General features: G+C 40.7%; 8 protein-coding genes across 9 annotated transcripts; 3 read left to right on the forward strand and 5 right to left on the reverse strand.

The window, feature by feature from the left end:
* Positions 1-9: 9 nt before the first annotated feature.
* On the reverse strand, positions 10-1,855 carry LOC108107484 (zinc finger protein Xfin). Of its 2 annotated transcripts, XR_005993996.1 has the most exons (3): positions 1,595-1,855; positions 140-1,536; positions 10-76 (listed from the first exon to the last, which is right to left on the reverse strand). XR_005993996.1 is itself a non-coding variant. In XM_017215030.1 (2 exons), the coding sequence occupies exon 2, from the start codon at positions 1,492-1,494 to the stop codon at positions 304-306; it is 1,191 nt and encodes a 396-aa protein (XP_017070519.1). In that variant the 5' UTR covers positions 1,495-1,536; positions 1,595-1,855; the 3' UTR covers positions 10-303. The 2 variants fall into 2 exon arrangements, 1 of the variants encoding a protein (XP_017070519.1); XM_017215030.1 differs by having other exon boundaries at positions 10-1,536.
* Positions 1,856-2,100: 245 nt separating this feature from the next.
* Positions 2,101-3,198, forward strand: LOC108107490. The gene is made up of 2 exons (XM_017215036.2): positions 2,101-2,558; positions 2,621-3,198. Exons 1-2 carry the CDS (start codon positions 2,115-2,117, stop codon positions 3,017-3,019), a joined length of 843 nt encoding a protein of 280 aa, XP_017070525.1. The 5' UTR covers positions 2,101-2,114; the 3' UTR covers positions 3,020-3,198.
* A 21-nt stretch (positions 3,199-3,219) lies between these two features.
* On the reverse strand, positions 3,220-4,204 carry LOC108107491 (AP-3 complex subunit sigma-2). The gene is made up of 4 exons (XM_017215037.1): positions 4,063-4,204; positions 3,912-4,003; positions 3,653-3,855; positions 3,220-3,599 (listed from the first exon to the last, which is right to left on the reverse strand). Exons 1-4 carry the CDS (start codon positions 4,129-4,131, stop codon positions 3,388-3,390), a joined length of 576 nt encoding a protein of 191 aa, XP_017070526.1. The 5' UTR covers positions 4,132-4,204; the 3' UTR covers positions 3,220-3,387.
* Positions 4,205-4,394: 190 nt separating this feature from the next.
* Positions 4,395-5,045, forward strand: LOC108107416 (nuclear receptor 2C2-associated protein). Its single transcript, XM_017214945.1, has 3 exons — positions 4,395-4,471; positions 4,523-4,613; positions 4,704-5,045. The coding sequence occupies exons 1-3, from the start codon at positions 4,437-4,439 to the stop codon at positions 4,995-4,997; spliced, it is 420 nt and encodes a 139-aa protein (XP_017070434.1). The 5' UTR covers positions 4,395-4,436; the 3' UTR covers positions 4,998-5,045.
* Positions 5,046-5,459: 414 nt separating this feature from the next.
* On the reverse strand, positions 5,460-7,377 carry LOC108107414 (5-aminolevulinate synthase, erythroid-specific, mitochondrial). Its single transcript, XM_017214943.2, has 2 exons — positions 6,077-7,377; positions 5,460-5,950 (listed from the first exon to the last, which is right to left on the reverse strand). The coding sequence occupies exons 1-2, from the start codon at positions 7,266-7,268 to the stop codon at positions 5,574-5,576; spliced, it is 1,569 nt and encodes a 522-aa protein (XP_017070432.1). The 5' UTR covers positions 7,269-7,377; the 3' UTR covers positions 5,460-5,573.
* Positions 7,378-7,603: 226 nt separating this feature from the next.
* On the reverse strand, positions 7,604-9,200 carry LOC108107415 (senecionine N-oxygenase). Its single transcript, XM_017214944.1, has 5 exons — positions 8,951-9,200; positions 8,705-8,891; positions 8,475-8,646; positions 7,880-8,415; positions 7,604-7,821 (listed from the first exon to the last, which is right to left on the reverse strand). The coding sequence occupies exons 1-5, from the start codon at positions 9,133-9,135 to the stop codon at positions 7,654-7,656; spliced, it is 1,248 nt and encodes a 415-aa protein (XP_017070433.1). The 5' UTR covers positions 9,136-9,200; the 3' UTR covers positions 7,604-7,653.
* A 512-nt stretch (positions 9,201-9,712) lies between these two features.
* Positions 9,713-10,854, forward strand: LOC108107453. Its single transcript, XM_017215002.2, has 4 exons — positions 9,713-9,794; positions 9,927-10,120; positions 10,172-10,251; positions 10,302-10,854. The coding sequence occupies exons 1-4, from the start codon at positions 9,753-9,755 to the stop codon at positions 10,592-10,594; spliced, it is 609 nt and encodes a 202-aa protein (XP_017070491.1). The 5' UTR covers positions 9,713-9,752; the 3' UTR covers positions 10,595-10,854.
* LOC108107452 (alpha-catulin) lies at positions 10,617-14,405 on the reverse strand. The gene is made up of 6 exons (XM_017215001.1): positions 14,065-14,405; positions 13,748-13,928; positions 12,201-13,681; positions 11,824-12,141; positions 11,550-11,756; positions 10,617-11,022 (listed from the first exon to the last, which is right to left on the reverse strand). Exons 1-6 carry the CDS (start codon positions 14,092-14,094, stop codon positions 10,906-10,908), a joined length of 2,334 nt encoding a protein of 777 aa, XP_017070490.1. The 5' UTR covers positions 14,095-14,405; the 3' UTR covers positions 10,617-10,905.
* Positions 14,406-14,845: the final 440 nt, after the last annotated feature.

The raw sequence follows: 14,845 nt of genomic DNA on the forward strand, positions 1-14,845 counted from the left end.
ACGCACAAGTTTTACAGCAATAATTTTTATTAATGGATTCGGGGAACACAGTAGCCAAAAAATATACCTTTATGTCCTGGCAAACACAAAACAATTAAAGTTAAAATTAAAATTCCATATTAGCTATTTACATACATACAAATTGAGATTTAAGAGCCAGCGTAGATCTTGCATAGGAATATTGTTAGATTGCGAATTTATTTAAGTTTATTGTACTGTGTGTGTCACCCAACACACGCCCGTTGTTTAGCCATTATAAATTGGATGCCAATGGCTAGCGACTTAAGGAGTAAATCTAAGAAACTATCGTATTTTTAAATGCGTCTGCTGGTGCTTTTTCAAGTGGTCGCTCCTCACGAATCGGCGACAGCACTGCGGACAGGCGTAGGGTTTCTCGCCGGTGTGCGTTCGTATGTGCCGGTTGAGGTCGTCTTGCCGCTTAAACCGCTTCTCGCATTGTCGGCAACGGAATGGCCGATCTTGGACGAACTGTGGCATCCCATAAGTGCCCGGCCCGTCCGCCGGCGGTAGCTGAGAAAGGGTATTTACCATTTCGTCTGCCGGTTCATATTTCACCTCGGGCTTAGCCTGGTTAAGAAAAGATGGTAGCTGGCTCTGCTCTTGTCCCTGATTCTGATGCTGGTGCTCTGGGGCCACGATCTGGTACTTGTCACTGTGCTCCGGTCGCTCCAACTTGATTTTTAGGGGTTTGTGCTGGTCATAGATATCCGCGGGTTGGTGGTGCTGATTCTGCTGCTGCTGATGGTGGTGCTCCATGCTAGGATCTTCACATGTGACCATCGCCGCCATGAAGTGAAATCCCGAATCAGACTCTGACTGAGAGTGCTTCTTAGAGGGCTTAAGTCGGACTCCGCCGCTAGGCACCGATCTCTTCGGCGTGCTGCCCTTCAGCTGGCGGTCGTGGGTGGCCAGGTGTTTGGTGAGGTGGTCGCTGCGTGAGAACTTCTTGGTGCACTGGATGCATTCGAAAGGCTTCTCGCCGGTATGCGTCCGCAGGTGCCGGTTGAGCTCGTCGGAGCGCGTGAATCCCTTGCCGCACTTGGGCTCGCTGCAGACGAAAGGCTTGATACCCGTGTGCCAGGTGAGGTGGGAACGCAGGTGCGAGCTCTTGCCATAGCTCTTTGTACAATTATCATACGGGCAGACAAACTTGCGCTTTGGATCGGAGGCGAGCGGAGTAGCCATAAGTTTCACACTGGGCATTATCCGGATTTTGGAGCTTCCGTTCCCGCCATATGGCGAATCCTCTTCTGGCTCAGTCTCAATTCCGTGGGGAACGTTCTCCAGATTCGCGTCGTCATGCTTTAGGTCCCCGAAAATAGTTGACGCCCGTAGTATCATATCAGACGCCTGTTCGTGAATGTTTGCGCCGCCTAGCGTGGGAAACGCTGGTGGTGGTGGTTTCATGGGTTCTATGGGCGTTGATGTCGTCAGCATTTGGGGTGTGGGCGTGTTGGGTATTACTTGTGACATTGCGCTTACACGTAGGGTTCGCTGGCGGCCTATCTAAAGTGTCTGAAACGAAAATTGAGGTGCTGTATTACCAGGTGCGCGATTTCCTCGTATTAATTACCCAATTTGATTTTATCCAAAGCTACACTCCTGTGCAGGAAACAGAGTTCAGTGGGCGTCGGCTTCGGGTTTATCAGTTTTGTGGTCCCTTGTCACCAAAGCCAGCACAAATTATGGTCTACATTCGACTTGGGTGTCCCGCACACATTTTCCAATTGTTTTTGGCTAGCGCGAATGCATATTCCAGCAGATTTACTTATTTTACTTTATTTTATTTATATACTGAAGTACATCTATTTAATTGCGATTGAGATATATCGACTAGTCGATAAGTGCAAAAGATGCGAGTGAGTGCGCTCGTGAGCGAAACTATCGGCTATGTATTATTTATAGTTTTATTTAAGTTAAATAGATTAAAATACAGTATGTTAAACAATTTGAAAGTAAATTTTTAATTATAAATAAAAAGCTTATATATTCAATTTATAAGGTTTTCAAAATATACTAAAATATACTGCTCTTTGATATTTTGGTCTAGCATCGATAGCCGTACTGCAATCGATAGCTTTAAAAATTCTGGAATGCATATTAGCCAATTGTTATTTGTACGCAAAAATAAAATGTCGAATACCTCCAAGGAAGTCGGCGATAACCCAGCGACCAAAAAACATAGGAGGAAGCAGACGATTTGGTCGCGCGAGAAGATCGCCAAACTGATTGAACTGTACCGCTCTTCAGATTGTTTATGGAACCACTACTCGGAGCTGTACAAAAACAAGGACTGCAGAGCTAAGGCAATCGAAACCATTTGTTCTTCCCTTGGGATAACAAAAAACGACTACGGCAAGAAAGTCCACAATCTACGTAATCAGTTCAATTCGGAATTAAAGAAACTTGAGCGAAGACTTGAGGAATCCGGAGGAGATCCAGAAAAGACTTGTCGCTGGGAACACTTCAAAACGCTGATGTTCCTGCGTTCTGTTATAGAACCACGGCCAGGATATCAGCAAGGTGCTCAATGCAAGGTATGCTGTTTAAATAAAATCTTTAAAATCCATGCTAACCAATCTTTTCTGGATTTCTGTAGAAACTGATGACAAAGCTGGACTTAAACTATGGCGAACAGGATGCTGAAAAACAGGCCCAAACCTCAATCGAAACTTTGGAATCAATGATTATAGAAAACGATGCAGAAACCATTGATATCCCAAAGGTTGGCGAACTCAATCCTACGATCTTGGAACCTCCGCCGTCTAACAAATCGTCTGCTCCAAATCGACTAACAGAAGGCCCAATGGTTTCCGCTCCTGTCCATATAGCACCAAGTAGTCGGGATCAATGGGATGCATTTGGGGAATTGATCGCGAGTGAATTCCGCAATTTAAACTCTGAGGTTTCACGCAAGAGGCTGAAGCGAAAAATCATGCAAGTAATGTTGGAAATAGGCGAAGAAGACGATCTTGAGCTACCAAGCACAAATAGTTGAATGTTAAACAGATTAAAAGCATAAAATGTACATATTTATTATACACCCTTTAAATTTAAATGTTAAATATAAGCAGCACGCAGATCATTAAAAGTCTTGAGCGCAAGACTATTTTATGTGCATTTGAAGCACAGTTCAAAATGAAAATGAAATAAACTCTTTGCCTTGTTAAAAAATCAAATATCTTAAAACAAACAGGCTACTGGTAATTATTTTGCTTATTTATTTGGTAAGGGAAATACATTGAATTAATGGGACCTATTATTACGGAAACAGTCGGTTCCTGTTCGAAATTCTTGAAGGACTGTGAAATAGCACTAGTTTTAACAGATTATAGACAATTATGAGATTTATGAGACGTGCATTTGTCAGAACTTAAAGTCCTTAATTGCCTGTGGCAGGTCAGGTAACTTTATGTCTTTAATCTGTTGAGGAATGTTCATACTCTTCACGGCGCTGACAGCTCTAGCAGGTGCGGCCGAAATTCCTGCCTCCTGTTTGACAATTTTGTTCTGCTCCTCAATTCTGGCCATTATATCGTTCATATTGGTTTGCAGAACCATTCCCCCCATCACAAGTTCTGAAACAAAGTTTTGATAACTGCATCCTTACACTTAGAGAAATTTTCCAAACCTGAAAGAATGTGGTGAACTGCATCAGCGTGAAATATTAAGTCCAGCTCGCACACGTTTTCAAAACACTTGTCGAGGGTTTCCACAAAGACTTGGATCAAGTCAAGGATCCCCAATTCACTTTCTGAGGAGTCCACACAGAAAACAAAGTACAGCGTGGCATAGTGTCTATAAATAAGCTTATAGTCCGATCCGCCGATTAAGCTAAGGAAAGGAAAGGGTTTAACTATCTTAGATACATGTTCTTAGGTATTATTTACCTTCCGCCCTCTAGAAAGTTGCAAACGTTATCATCCCGTTTAGATACTAACTGAAAAGTCTCCTTGATTATTTGTTGCTGCAGGCTTTCATCCTACAAAGAAAATTTCCAATGAGATTATCAAGAACTGGACAATACGACGTAGTTCTTACGAAATACTGATAGAATTTCGACAGCCTCGGCTTCCCATGATTATTAAAAACAAGTATAGCTTTTATCATCTCAATTTCCTTGATAAGTAAAAAAAATATAAATGTCGTTTAAACTGCCAGCTGTTTTGTTTTTACGACGAGGGCTGCGAAATCAATACTGTGTATATCTTTCAACCTATCGATATTTTATTTACTGGGGTTTTATTATTTAAATTAAATTAAAACATGTTTAATGAATTGGTTGAAACAATTTGTTTCAGATAAACTCTTGTTAGAAATGATTTATCCGTTTTTATTTTGAAATATTTAATATTCAAAGGTCCATCCCTAAAACCTCGTTGTTGAGTTTCTTTATTTACACTTTGTATGATAATATGAATATTTTAACAGAAGTAAAATTCACCTGCAGGTACTTTTACCTATCCGCCTGCATATCATATTGTTAAAAATACCATTTCAGGGTGAGCTCGGTTTTAAATAAAGAAGTCAAGCAATATGGAAAACATTTTATGTTCGATACAAAAGCAGATACTTCTTGGAGTTCCGATGAGGTATTTAAGTTTAATAAAACATAAACCTATTTTTTAAAGTAAAGCCTTTTCAACAAATCTCTACTATTTAAATACCAACCTTGTTTTCAGGGAACCCCCCAATGGATTACCGTTAGTTTGAATGATCCACTAATTATCTCAGGTTTCAGTTTTCAATTTCAAGGAGGTTTCGCTGGCTTGAAATCGGAAATGATCATGTACTCCGACGATGGTGCACAATTACATAAAGAACCTTTTTATCCAGAAGACATCAACTCGCCACAGCAATTTCAGGTTAAAGATACTGCCCGGGAAAAAGCTTGCTCAAAGATAAAATTTGTATTCGAGTCCAGTACAGACCTGTTTGGTAGAATAATTGTTTATGATCTCCAGTTGTTTAACTAGCCCTAAGTATCTAACTGAATGTGTACAAAATATATTCTTATCAATGTATATGAAAATGGAAAATTATTTATGTATGTATCTGTAATCAGACAAAAAATGAACCGTTAACGGGGTGGTCATGGTTATCATCCATAGTTTTGCTGATTCACCCTGCCTCTGCTAAAATTGATGGATTATTAATTTCATACATTTTCTTTAAACAGGGTAACCCTTTCAGAAATTACAAAAGCGGAATGGAATCTTAATTTCAAGGAAATAAACTCCTCGCCAAAGCTATTTAAATTTTTTTAGGTGACTTTGGATCACGGTTGAAAGAAACTACTTCCACGCCATTCCCTAATTAGAATGCCATTTGCCTGGACTTTAATCATGAAACACGCAACTTGTTATCGAAGGTGTCACTTTACCCGTGTATTATCGACCAACGAAGCTTTTCCCATTCCAATCAAAAATTACATCATATACATGTATATATTGCACCAAAACCAATGTTTATTTGTCCAAAACCGTAGTTATGTTTAGGCATAGCTTAATATTCCGAATGCTTTAGTTAGTCGAATTTTGTATAAGAGGAAACTATGCTGCAACCGAGATTTCCAGGCGAGGACAGTTGGGGATTCCACATTCTAGGTCGGGAGATGCATCCTGATGCCAGCAGCTCTCAGAGTTGCAGAACATACATCCGTTCGGGGATAGCGGGACGTTTGTTGAAAGGTCCACCATTTGCCACACTTTCTTAAGATCGGTAACCAGAGCGTTCATCATTTCGAAAGTATGAAATGGGGTGGGGGCCAGTCGGAGTTTCTCCTGGCCGCGAGCTACGGTTGGGTAGTTAATCGACTGCAGGTAGTGTCCAAATTGTTCGATGAGCACGTTTGAGATTTGACTGCTTTTGAGAGGGTCTCCGATCTTGATTGGAATGATGTGACTGGGTGTTTCTTCAACGGGAAAACCTGAAATGGAATATATAATAAGTAAACTGAAAGTTAAGTATAATTTTCTATATTTAGACACCTCTCAAAATAAAGCTAAAATGCGAGAATAACCTTAAATTCGTGTTACATAAAGTCTGCAATTACCTTCTCTTTTTAGCAAGTTTTTTAGGTAGGAGACGTTCCGCTGGTGCATGTGACGCAGTTGTCGACCCTCCTCCGAAGCCAGGATGTTAACGGCCTCCAGGGCGCCACAAAGCACAGTGGGTGGGAGCGAAGTGGTAAAAATAAAACCAGCCGCATACGACCGGATCATGTCGACCAACTTATCAGACCCTGCAATGTAGCCCCCAATGTTACCGAAAGCCTTGCCAAGGGTTCCCGATATAATGTCCATTTTGTGCAAAACTTCGTCCCGTTCGCCGACTCCAGCTCCATGGTCGCCATACAATCCCACAGCGTGCACTTCGTCTATGAACGTGATAGCCCCGTACTCGTGAGCTACGTCCAGCAGCTCCTCTAGCGGACAGATGGCACCGGTCATTGAATGTACCGTCTCAAATGCTACGATCTTGGGAACACTCTTGTCCGTTTGCTTCAGCAGTTGGTGCAAGTGGTCCACATCGTTATGCCGGAAGATGTGCTTGGGCACCCCGCTGTTTCGTATACCCATGATCATGGAGGCGTGATTACCCGCGTCCGAGAAGATTTGGCAGCCAGGTAGCAGTTTGGCGAGCGTGAAGAGCGTGGAATCGTTTGCCACAAAGCACGAGGTGAATAGCAACGCGGCGTCCTTTTGGTGAAGCTCTGCTAGTTTTCGCTCAAGGCGTTCGTGGTGGAGAGAGTTGCCTGAAATATTCCTGGTGCCGCCGGCCCCCGAACCATGCATGTCGAGGGCCTCTTGAACGGCCCTCTTAACGCTGGGATGCGCAGACATGCCTAGGTAGTCGTTAGAGCACCACACCGTGATGGGCTTTTCCGCTCGCTCCGAATACTCAAGAGCGTGGGGGAACAGCCCATCACCAGCCAAACGGTTGACCTTCTTGAAGACCCTGTAGGAATGATCGCGCTTCTTCTTCATGATCTGCTCGTTGAAGAAGCGCTCGTAGGGAAAGGTCTCGGAGGTAGTCTTTCCAGTGTCAGCTGATGCGGGGGCACCAGCATTTGCCCCAGTCGAGTAAGACCTTGTAACACTTGCGGCGACGAGTGAAAGTTTCTTCTCGCCAGCACCCAAGGTCTTTCCAACCACGGGGCAGTGGCTCCCGTAGGATTGGCATAACGTCTCCGCGTAATTGCGAATAAAGCTTGCGGTAAAACGGTTCAAGAACGGACACTGCATGACGAGGCGATTTCCCACTTTTGAAGATCCGACCTAAATCAGCGAACTTTGAAAGTGAAGTGAGGTGTTCAAAATATTATGCAAGAAGTGCGATTGCGGAGGAAGTGGGCGAGTGTGGCCAGAGCCACTAATAGTTTTATGGTCACAAAATAGGCAGTTGTCGTCAAAAATACCAAAAATTATGTTAAAGCAAATGTAAGCAAACATCTAACGGTTTTTCAAAAAAGAAATTGAACAAAAATACAAAACAATGAATTAATTTAACTCAATGTAAGCGTGTAAAATGTATGAATAAGAAAAAATTAAAATCTGTAAAGAAATAAATTATTTTTAAATTTCAGGATTATTATTCGTTTATTAAAAGCAAAATATTTTTTTATCCAATCTAATTTAATTTTATAAAAGTTTCATCATCCACAATTGCAAAATTATCTTCCCGGAAATGGAGCAAGTTCTCATTGAAACATTTGCTGCTCTCGTTGTGCAATTTTGTCATAACAGCTTTTATATTCCTAACTCCGGCAGTTTTTGCCAAGTCAGAGAAATAGTCAACCTTGAAAATAAAAACATTTTAAGTAAAAGATGATAAATTAAACCCTGTTTAGTCCTACTTGTTTTGGTCCCAACATATGGGCATGGCGCTTTTTATAGCCTTCTCCCCAGAGCTTGGTCATTCTATCGTGGGTGTCCTTCAGCATTTCATCTGTAGAAGGAAGCTCATTCGATCCATTATAGTAGCTCATGATAAACCTCGCTTGAATGTCCATCATTTGAGCGGCACAAACATAAAATGGCAATCCAATTAAGGCCATCGATGGGTTTCTTATATTAATGCATTGCTTATACAACTCTTGGACATAGTTGTCCTCCACATGAATCCCAGAATTCACACTCAAGAAGGGAAATGCATACTTATATCCGGTACAGAAGAAAATGGTGTCGAACTGTTCGTAGGATCCATCAACAAAAAAGGCACCCTTCTCATCGAGCTCCCGCACATCGGGCTTCTGTTGGACATTTTCAAAGAATATGTTTTTCCCGATATCAGCCAAGTGGTGACTTATTGTAACTCTCGCCGCCGATCGAGAAATGATGTTAGATAGGTCCATGCCACTAGGGCCAGCTCCAATAACCAAAACGGATTTACCTTGGAGTTTAAAGGTTTGTATCATAGTTGTTTCTTATACAAACATAAAAGGATTTTACCTTCAAAAATTTCCTTGGTTCTGAAATCATGGCTGTGCAAGTAGTCGCCCGCAAATCGATTCATATTTTGAATTTTACTAAAGTTCGGTGTGTGATAATGGCCATTGGCCACCATAACCTTATCAAAGTAATGGATCTCTATTTTGTTTGTAACAACATTTTTAGAAAGAACCTGCCAAGTGTTCGGTTAGAAAATGTTTTTCTTAAGGCGAATAAAGAAAATAACTTACTTGCCACTTTGATTTCCTTTGCACCACTCGAATAACATAGGAACTGAACTTTATATGCTTCCTTAGATTAAAGTTATCCGCGTATTGATTCAGGAAATCACAGATCTCGTCGGATCTAACATAGGAAAACTTATTTTTGCCAATTTCAAAGTCGGGAAAGCCCATTACTTCCTTTGGCAGATTTGTTCTATCAAAAATCGTCAAATGTCAATGGTGTCTTATACTTACTTATACTTATAAACCTACCGTAAATTCTTGTACATGCTGCTGTGGACATCAATCCCGTTAACAACACCTGTTGCCTCATTGTAAACCCAGGTTCCACCGATTCGATCGGACAGTTCAAATACTGTGGTCTGGAAGCCATTTTCAATCGAGTGACGGGCACAGCAGAGACCCGCTGTTCCGGCCCCAATTATGCATACGCTCATTATATTACAGTTTATTACTTTATTGTTTCTAGGTGCGATACGCCGTGATCGCCTTCTACACACCGATTGCCTCAACGAAACTGAGGATCGCATCGTGATGAACTTTATGGCTTCGCCATGGTAATACCCTTAGAACTGTAGGGTACTTGGATTTTTCTAAATAACAAAAGAAGGTTGTTCCTATTATTAGGAGTTGTTATACGGCTAATACAAAAGAGTATATTTTATTCGCAATCCAAATAGCTGTGTTAATTTTTCTGTAATCGTACTGATAAGTTTATAGAGCATACGGCAATCTTTTCACTGAGTTTCTGTATTTGTTTTGTTTTTTTGTTTATAGACTGGTAGATAGATCAAGCATCTACATATATTTTTTTTTGCTGATAAGGGTACGAGCATAAAACAACATTCGCCACAGAGTCTCATAGTTCAAGGTATGGGTTGTTTTGGAAGAAACTTAGCAATAATAATGGAAATCTTTCTTGACCCAATCACTTCTTTGACTTTGTCTTTTCCCACGCTAAACAACGCAACCAAATGTGAGAAAATTTGCATGGGTCAGGTAAATTTAGCCCGTACGTGCCTCAGTATCAAAGTGTTCGCCAAGAACGTTAAACATGGGACTAGCAGCTTGTATATGCACCAAAGTTATCCAGCTTGCAAGTACTTCTTCAAGATCATATTCAAACTGAAGAATTGACCCACTTCAACGCACTCAGACCGATTTAGTGAACCTGTTAAACGGAAAACTCTGAAGAATAAAAACCTAAAAATGTGTATTTCATTGATAGATTGCTACCGTGGCAACACTGATTGTGAAGAGATTGTCGGACAAGCACTCGGAAAGGGTGTTCCTTATTAACAAAAAGCAATCCAGGGAATGGACACTTTTGAACAACATATCCTGGTCAAAGGAAGGCGATGATTTTAGCACTCTAACCTTCGTAGGATACACCTTTGTCTCAGCAGTTTTGCTTCTCACAAGGTAATTAAATAGTAATAGTGATTCATCGTCAAAAGTTTATTTTCTTTTTAGAATTATCGACTCTACATCGAACTATGGCACTTGCGAAGTAATTCTGTTAACCTGTGGTGTTTTGTTTTTCACTATAGAGGGTAATAAATTTATTGCGATTTGGGTTCAGATACTTAACCTTTTCTTTAAGGACTTCTTATATTCTTCACCGTGGAACAACTTCATGAGGACCTTCTAATTTACGCCTATGCCCTAGGAACACTTTCTTTTATATGTGCAGCATTGTTTGCTCTGGACCTAATGCTGTTTAAAAACCTGCTAAAACTGAAGAATTCCACCGCCCAAACGGATCAATTAAAAGAAACAGTGGCGCTGAAAGTTTACAATGTGTCGCAGGAACCGAAGACAAGCTGTTGCAACAATGGAGCTCAAACACACACAATCAATGAACACAATAGGAACTATTTGCGAACGGATTTGTAGGCCCAATTTAAACAAGTTCGCATACATATCTGCATCTTCTATTACCTTTATTGCCGTTATTTTCGAATGAAGTTAAACAAAATATGCATTTTAGGATCGTGCTGTTAAAACAACTAATTGGATTTTGAATGTTAATAAAGTTTTTGACATTATTCAACGCTAAAAGCGGCTTCAACTAATACACAAAATTGAATGTATTAAGAATGCTAACAGTGTAGATAATAATAATAAAAAGTTTCTGCTCAGAAGAGTAAAAATGATACCCTAGTCCTCCGTGCATCCCCCTTGGCTCTTCGAGCCATTCCGTAATGTCAGGGAATATCGCTGCTGCTCGTCGTTCCCTTAGAATCGCACATTCCACCGGCCATGTTCTCGTTTGTCCTCTCCGATGTTAGTCCGCCGGTTATCCCAGTTAAATTTAGTTTGTACTGCAAGGGGGATTATTTCAAATTATAGTTAATAGGGTCTGGGATATAAGCTCTCTTTAAAGCTTTGAAATATACAAAAATTATACTTGAAATCGGGTTAAAGTAACACAGTAGGAGTAAAGTATCTTAATTCGTCAGATAGTTTTTGTTATTTAGTTACAACTACAGTAAAAACTATGGCATTAAGGCATAATAATATGATTATAAGATACAAGTGATACATTTTCAGGCATAACGACCAGGATCTACGCTGTAGGGTGTAAGGAGATATTTAACTTCGATTAAATGTGTGTTTAGTTTATGTATAGCTCTTTTTGCGGAAATAATGTAGAATATACAAACAGGCAAAGTTCATAACCAAAACAATTAACCTTGTCTCCTTTGGAATAAATAAAATGAATTCTAAAATCATACCTGTAATAATGCATGCTTTAATATCACAGTAAACTATAAAACTCATACACATTAAGATTATTGTAGTATTAACTATATGAAATGGCCCTACGGCTTGGCTTTGACTTATTTACCTTAGTTGCGCACTCAAAGCACTTCGATACTACTTTATTTATAACGTTCATAAGGTTTTTGGTTTCTCTGATGACATGATCGACCTTCACAAAAGTGGCAGCTTTACCAACCGTGTGGTCTTTGACTGTAAATTGAAGTGCTTGGACAAAAGTCGGCACTCTATCTAAAATGTTAAGGAGATCCTTTTTGTTGTCACTAGCGGGAACCTACCAGATAATGAAATAAAGTGTTAACAAATTGGTTTATTGGGATTCAAAGATACCACCAGGTTACCTGGTATGAAAAGTGGCGAAGGACTTTGTAAAGTCGATTGGCTTCCTCCGCAAAATATTCGGCTTGAGTAAACAAATCCTGAGTTGTTCTTAAAGAACCGTTTCCCTTTGTAAACTGATACATAAGGAAAGCCATCGCTGACATGTTCTTAGCTCTCTTTAATATGTCGTTGTCGTCCGACAAGTCTTCACTCCATTTTGATTGATATGTGTTTAGATCTCCATTGTTTTTGCCTTCGAGGCCAGAATACTCAACCATTTCTCCATCTTCTGTTGCAGGTACACCGGATTTTGTTAGTTTATCTGTGGTTTCACATTTCTGGGGAAGTACCGAAAGTAGTTAGGAACAAAAACGTCTGATGTTCGTTAGTGACCTACCTCAGTTTCAGCTTCTCTGTCGTTCTTAGTAGTATTAATAGATACAAGTATCTTCTTGGCGATCATAGAAATCTCGTTCGTCAGCCACTTCCACATGTCCGAGAAGGACTCAAAGTTCTCGTTGGCCGCACTGCTGTTGGAGTACTTCCAAAGAATTTTGGCCGCGATAAAGACCTGCGGTCCATAGATTCGCAGATTGATGGCCAGACACTTGGCCTGAACCTGTAGCCTTTCTGTGGGGGCTATGTGCTGGAGCAGCTTGCAAATGTCGAAGATGTGGTCACAGCAGTCGTGGAACTTCGTGGAGCGTTGGTTTAGATTGTCAATGTCGTAGTTCGTTGCCAGGACGTGGAACGATTTGACCAGTTTGGAGCAGATCTTTAGAGACTCGTTGAAGTCCTCGATTTGACTGGAAACTGAGACAACGAGCTGCTTGCATAGCTCCTCCAGACTGCTGAGCATCCCCAGCTCGGGATCGCGACCCTGACCCTTTACCTGGATGCCAGCACTATCGTGCTGATCCTTCATAATAGTGTTTAGGTAGAGGTCAAACTCCAGCTTGCAGTTGTCGCAGTAGGACAATATGTTCTTTCGATGGTTGTGACTTATGTACGGGGAGTCTGTAAAGTCGTGGGCCTTCTCGAAGAGCTTCTCAAATGCCATCGATAGCTCTTCGCGCAGGTCCATGCTCTCGGAACTGAGGTGTTTTCTGAAGTTGGTGTTGTTTACCAATCGTCCTCCGCCCACTGAGGAAGCCAAGTTCTTTTCCGACTTCCAGAGATCGTCGTCGAGGAAACTAAAGTAAGCGTCGGAATTGTTATTACCCTCGGTGTTACTATCGTAGTAGCTCATCTGGTACTTGTACCGCTTTATCAGGTTTACAATACGCTTTATTGTTGTGTATATACTTTCGTTCTCGTAGTTCGGATTGCTGGCCTGCTTGTCGAAGGGCATGTGCTTGGCCGAGTCAAAGATGCTGTCCTTAACCACAAAGTGGATAAGATCCATAGCCCTTCGAATTTGGCAAAAGACCGTGTCCCGATTCTCTTTCACGATCACACAGTCACTATGAATCAAGCTGTTCTTCGAGGATGTTAGCAAAATGGCAATGGATTTCTCCAGGATCTGGCGAGCGGAGAACATTTGAGCCCGCCTCCGCTCTTCTTTGAAGGAGTTGCGATGGTGGCCAGTGAGGTAAGCCAATTCGATCATTTCTGTTCCGAACACGGAGAAAGCTCGCACAAATTCGGTGAAGTTCATTACGGACTCTAGCTTCTCTAGGCTCTCGGAGGCTCGCTTCTTGGCGGTCAAGAGTTTCTTCACAACTATAATGTCCACTAAAAGTAAAATTCGCGTAACTGAGGATAGTAACGACCTCGCCGCCAGTATAATAGCGCCATAGTCTTTAAGGGGCTCAATGTGATGTCGAAGCTCCATACCACCCAATGGTGATATATCACAAAGCCGTTCAATCGATTTTCCTGCAAGCAAGAATGTATGTTATACGATAGGTCGCTTTAGGAGGATATAAAAAATTATATATGTACCTGCATCTCTGGCCTCTTTTGCGGCCTCGTACATATCTCCCTTGATGTCAATATTTTCCTCCGCAATTATCTCCCCAATCGTTATAAATCGCTCCACAGCGATGTTCAGTAGGTGTCCTATGTTCCCAAAAGTGGACATGATTTGCTCGTTATCCATATCACGAACTCGAAAGCGTTGATTCTGGAAGGTAACGTATGTATATTGATCAAGTTGCAGGGCCAATCAATATTCTCAGAGTAATAAAGGCGAGGCAACCACAGTTGGATTCACAGTAAGCTTGGTTAGAAGATATTCATCGGCCGGTTAAAAAACTTACGTTTACAGTTGATTGAGAGATTCCGTACATTTTGGATTCGTCAATTCTCAATAGAAAAATTGATTATAGTTGCTTAAATATCCACAAAGCTTAATTCAGGCGTGTAGCATTTTTATTTACTTCCTATTGATTTTTCTCAATATTAAGGCTAGCAGAGTTTAATAGACATTGAAACTAAATCAAGTATTTGGCACTCAATAATACCGTCACTGATTAATGCGTCATAGTACCAGAGTTTATAGGTTTAAGCTCAAATAAAAGTCGATTTTTCAGCCAGCGAAAGCTCCTTAACTGAAACTAGTGTTATATAGCTAAGTGTCTGTAAACAACGTGTTTACTTGTAGACAAATATATGTGTATGCCCCCAGATTTGTGTGTGATTCAAGCTTGTAACAAATTGGTCTGCGCAGGATGTCTGCGCACAAAACCCATTTAGTACTGTAAAATGCAACAGTTTTCCGTTACAAAGGAGTCAGAAATCGATCCGTGTGGCACGAATTGATATGTGTTGAGGTACGACACAGGGAACAGCATAAATAATTCATTAAAATTAGTAAAGAATCAATTTGGATTTACGCTTTTCTTGACAATAAGAAAATGTTTATGTTTATATAGTAAAATCCTAAATAGAATATCCCTATTTTTAACTCATAAGCTTTGCTTTTAAAGATACGAAAAACCTAACAAAATATATTAAATATAACATGTGAATTATTTTTTTCCCCTTGTATTGGTTTCCAAAACTTCATAATAAGATTTCATTCCGTAATCAAGTTTAAAA

Source organism: Drosophila eugracilis, unplaced genomic scaffold, assembly GCF_018153835.1.
Source record: "Drosophila eugracilis isolate 14026-0451.02 unplaced genomic scaffold, ASM1815383v1 contig_1765, whole genome shotgun sequence".
NCBI classification, from domain to species: Eukaryota; Metazoa; Arthropoda; class Insecta; order Diptera; family Drosophilidae; genus Drosophila; species Drosophila eugracilis.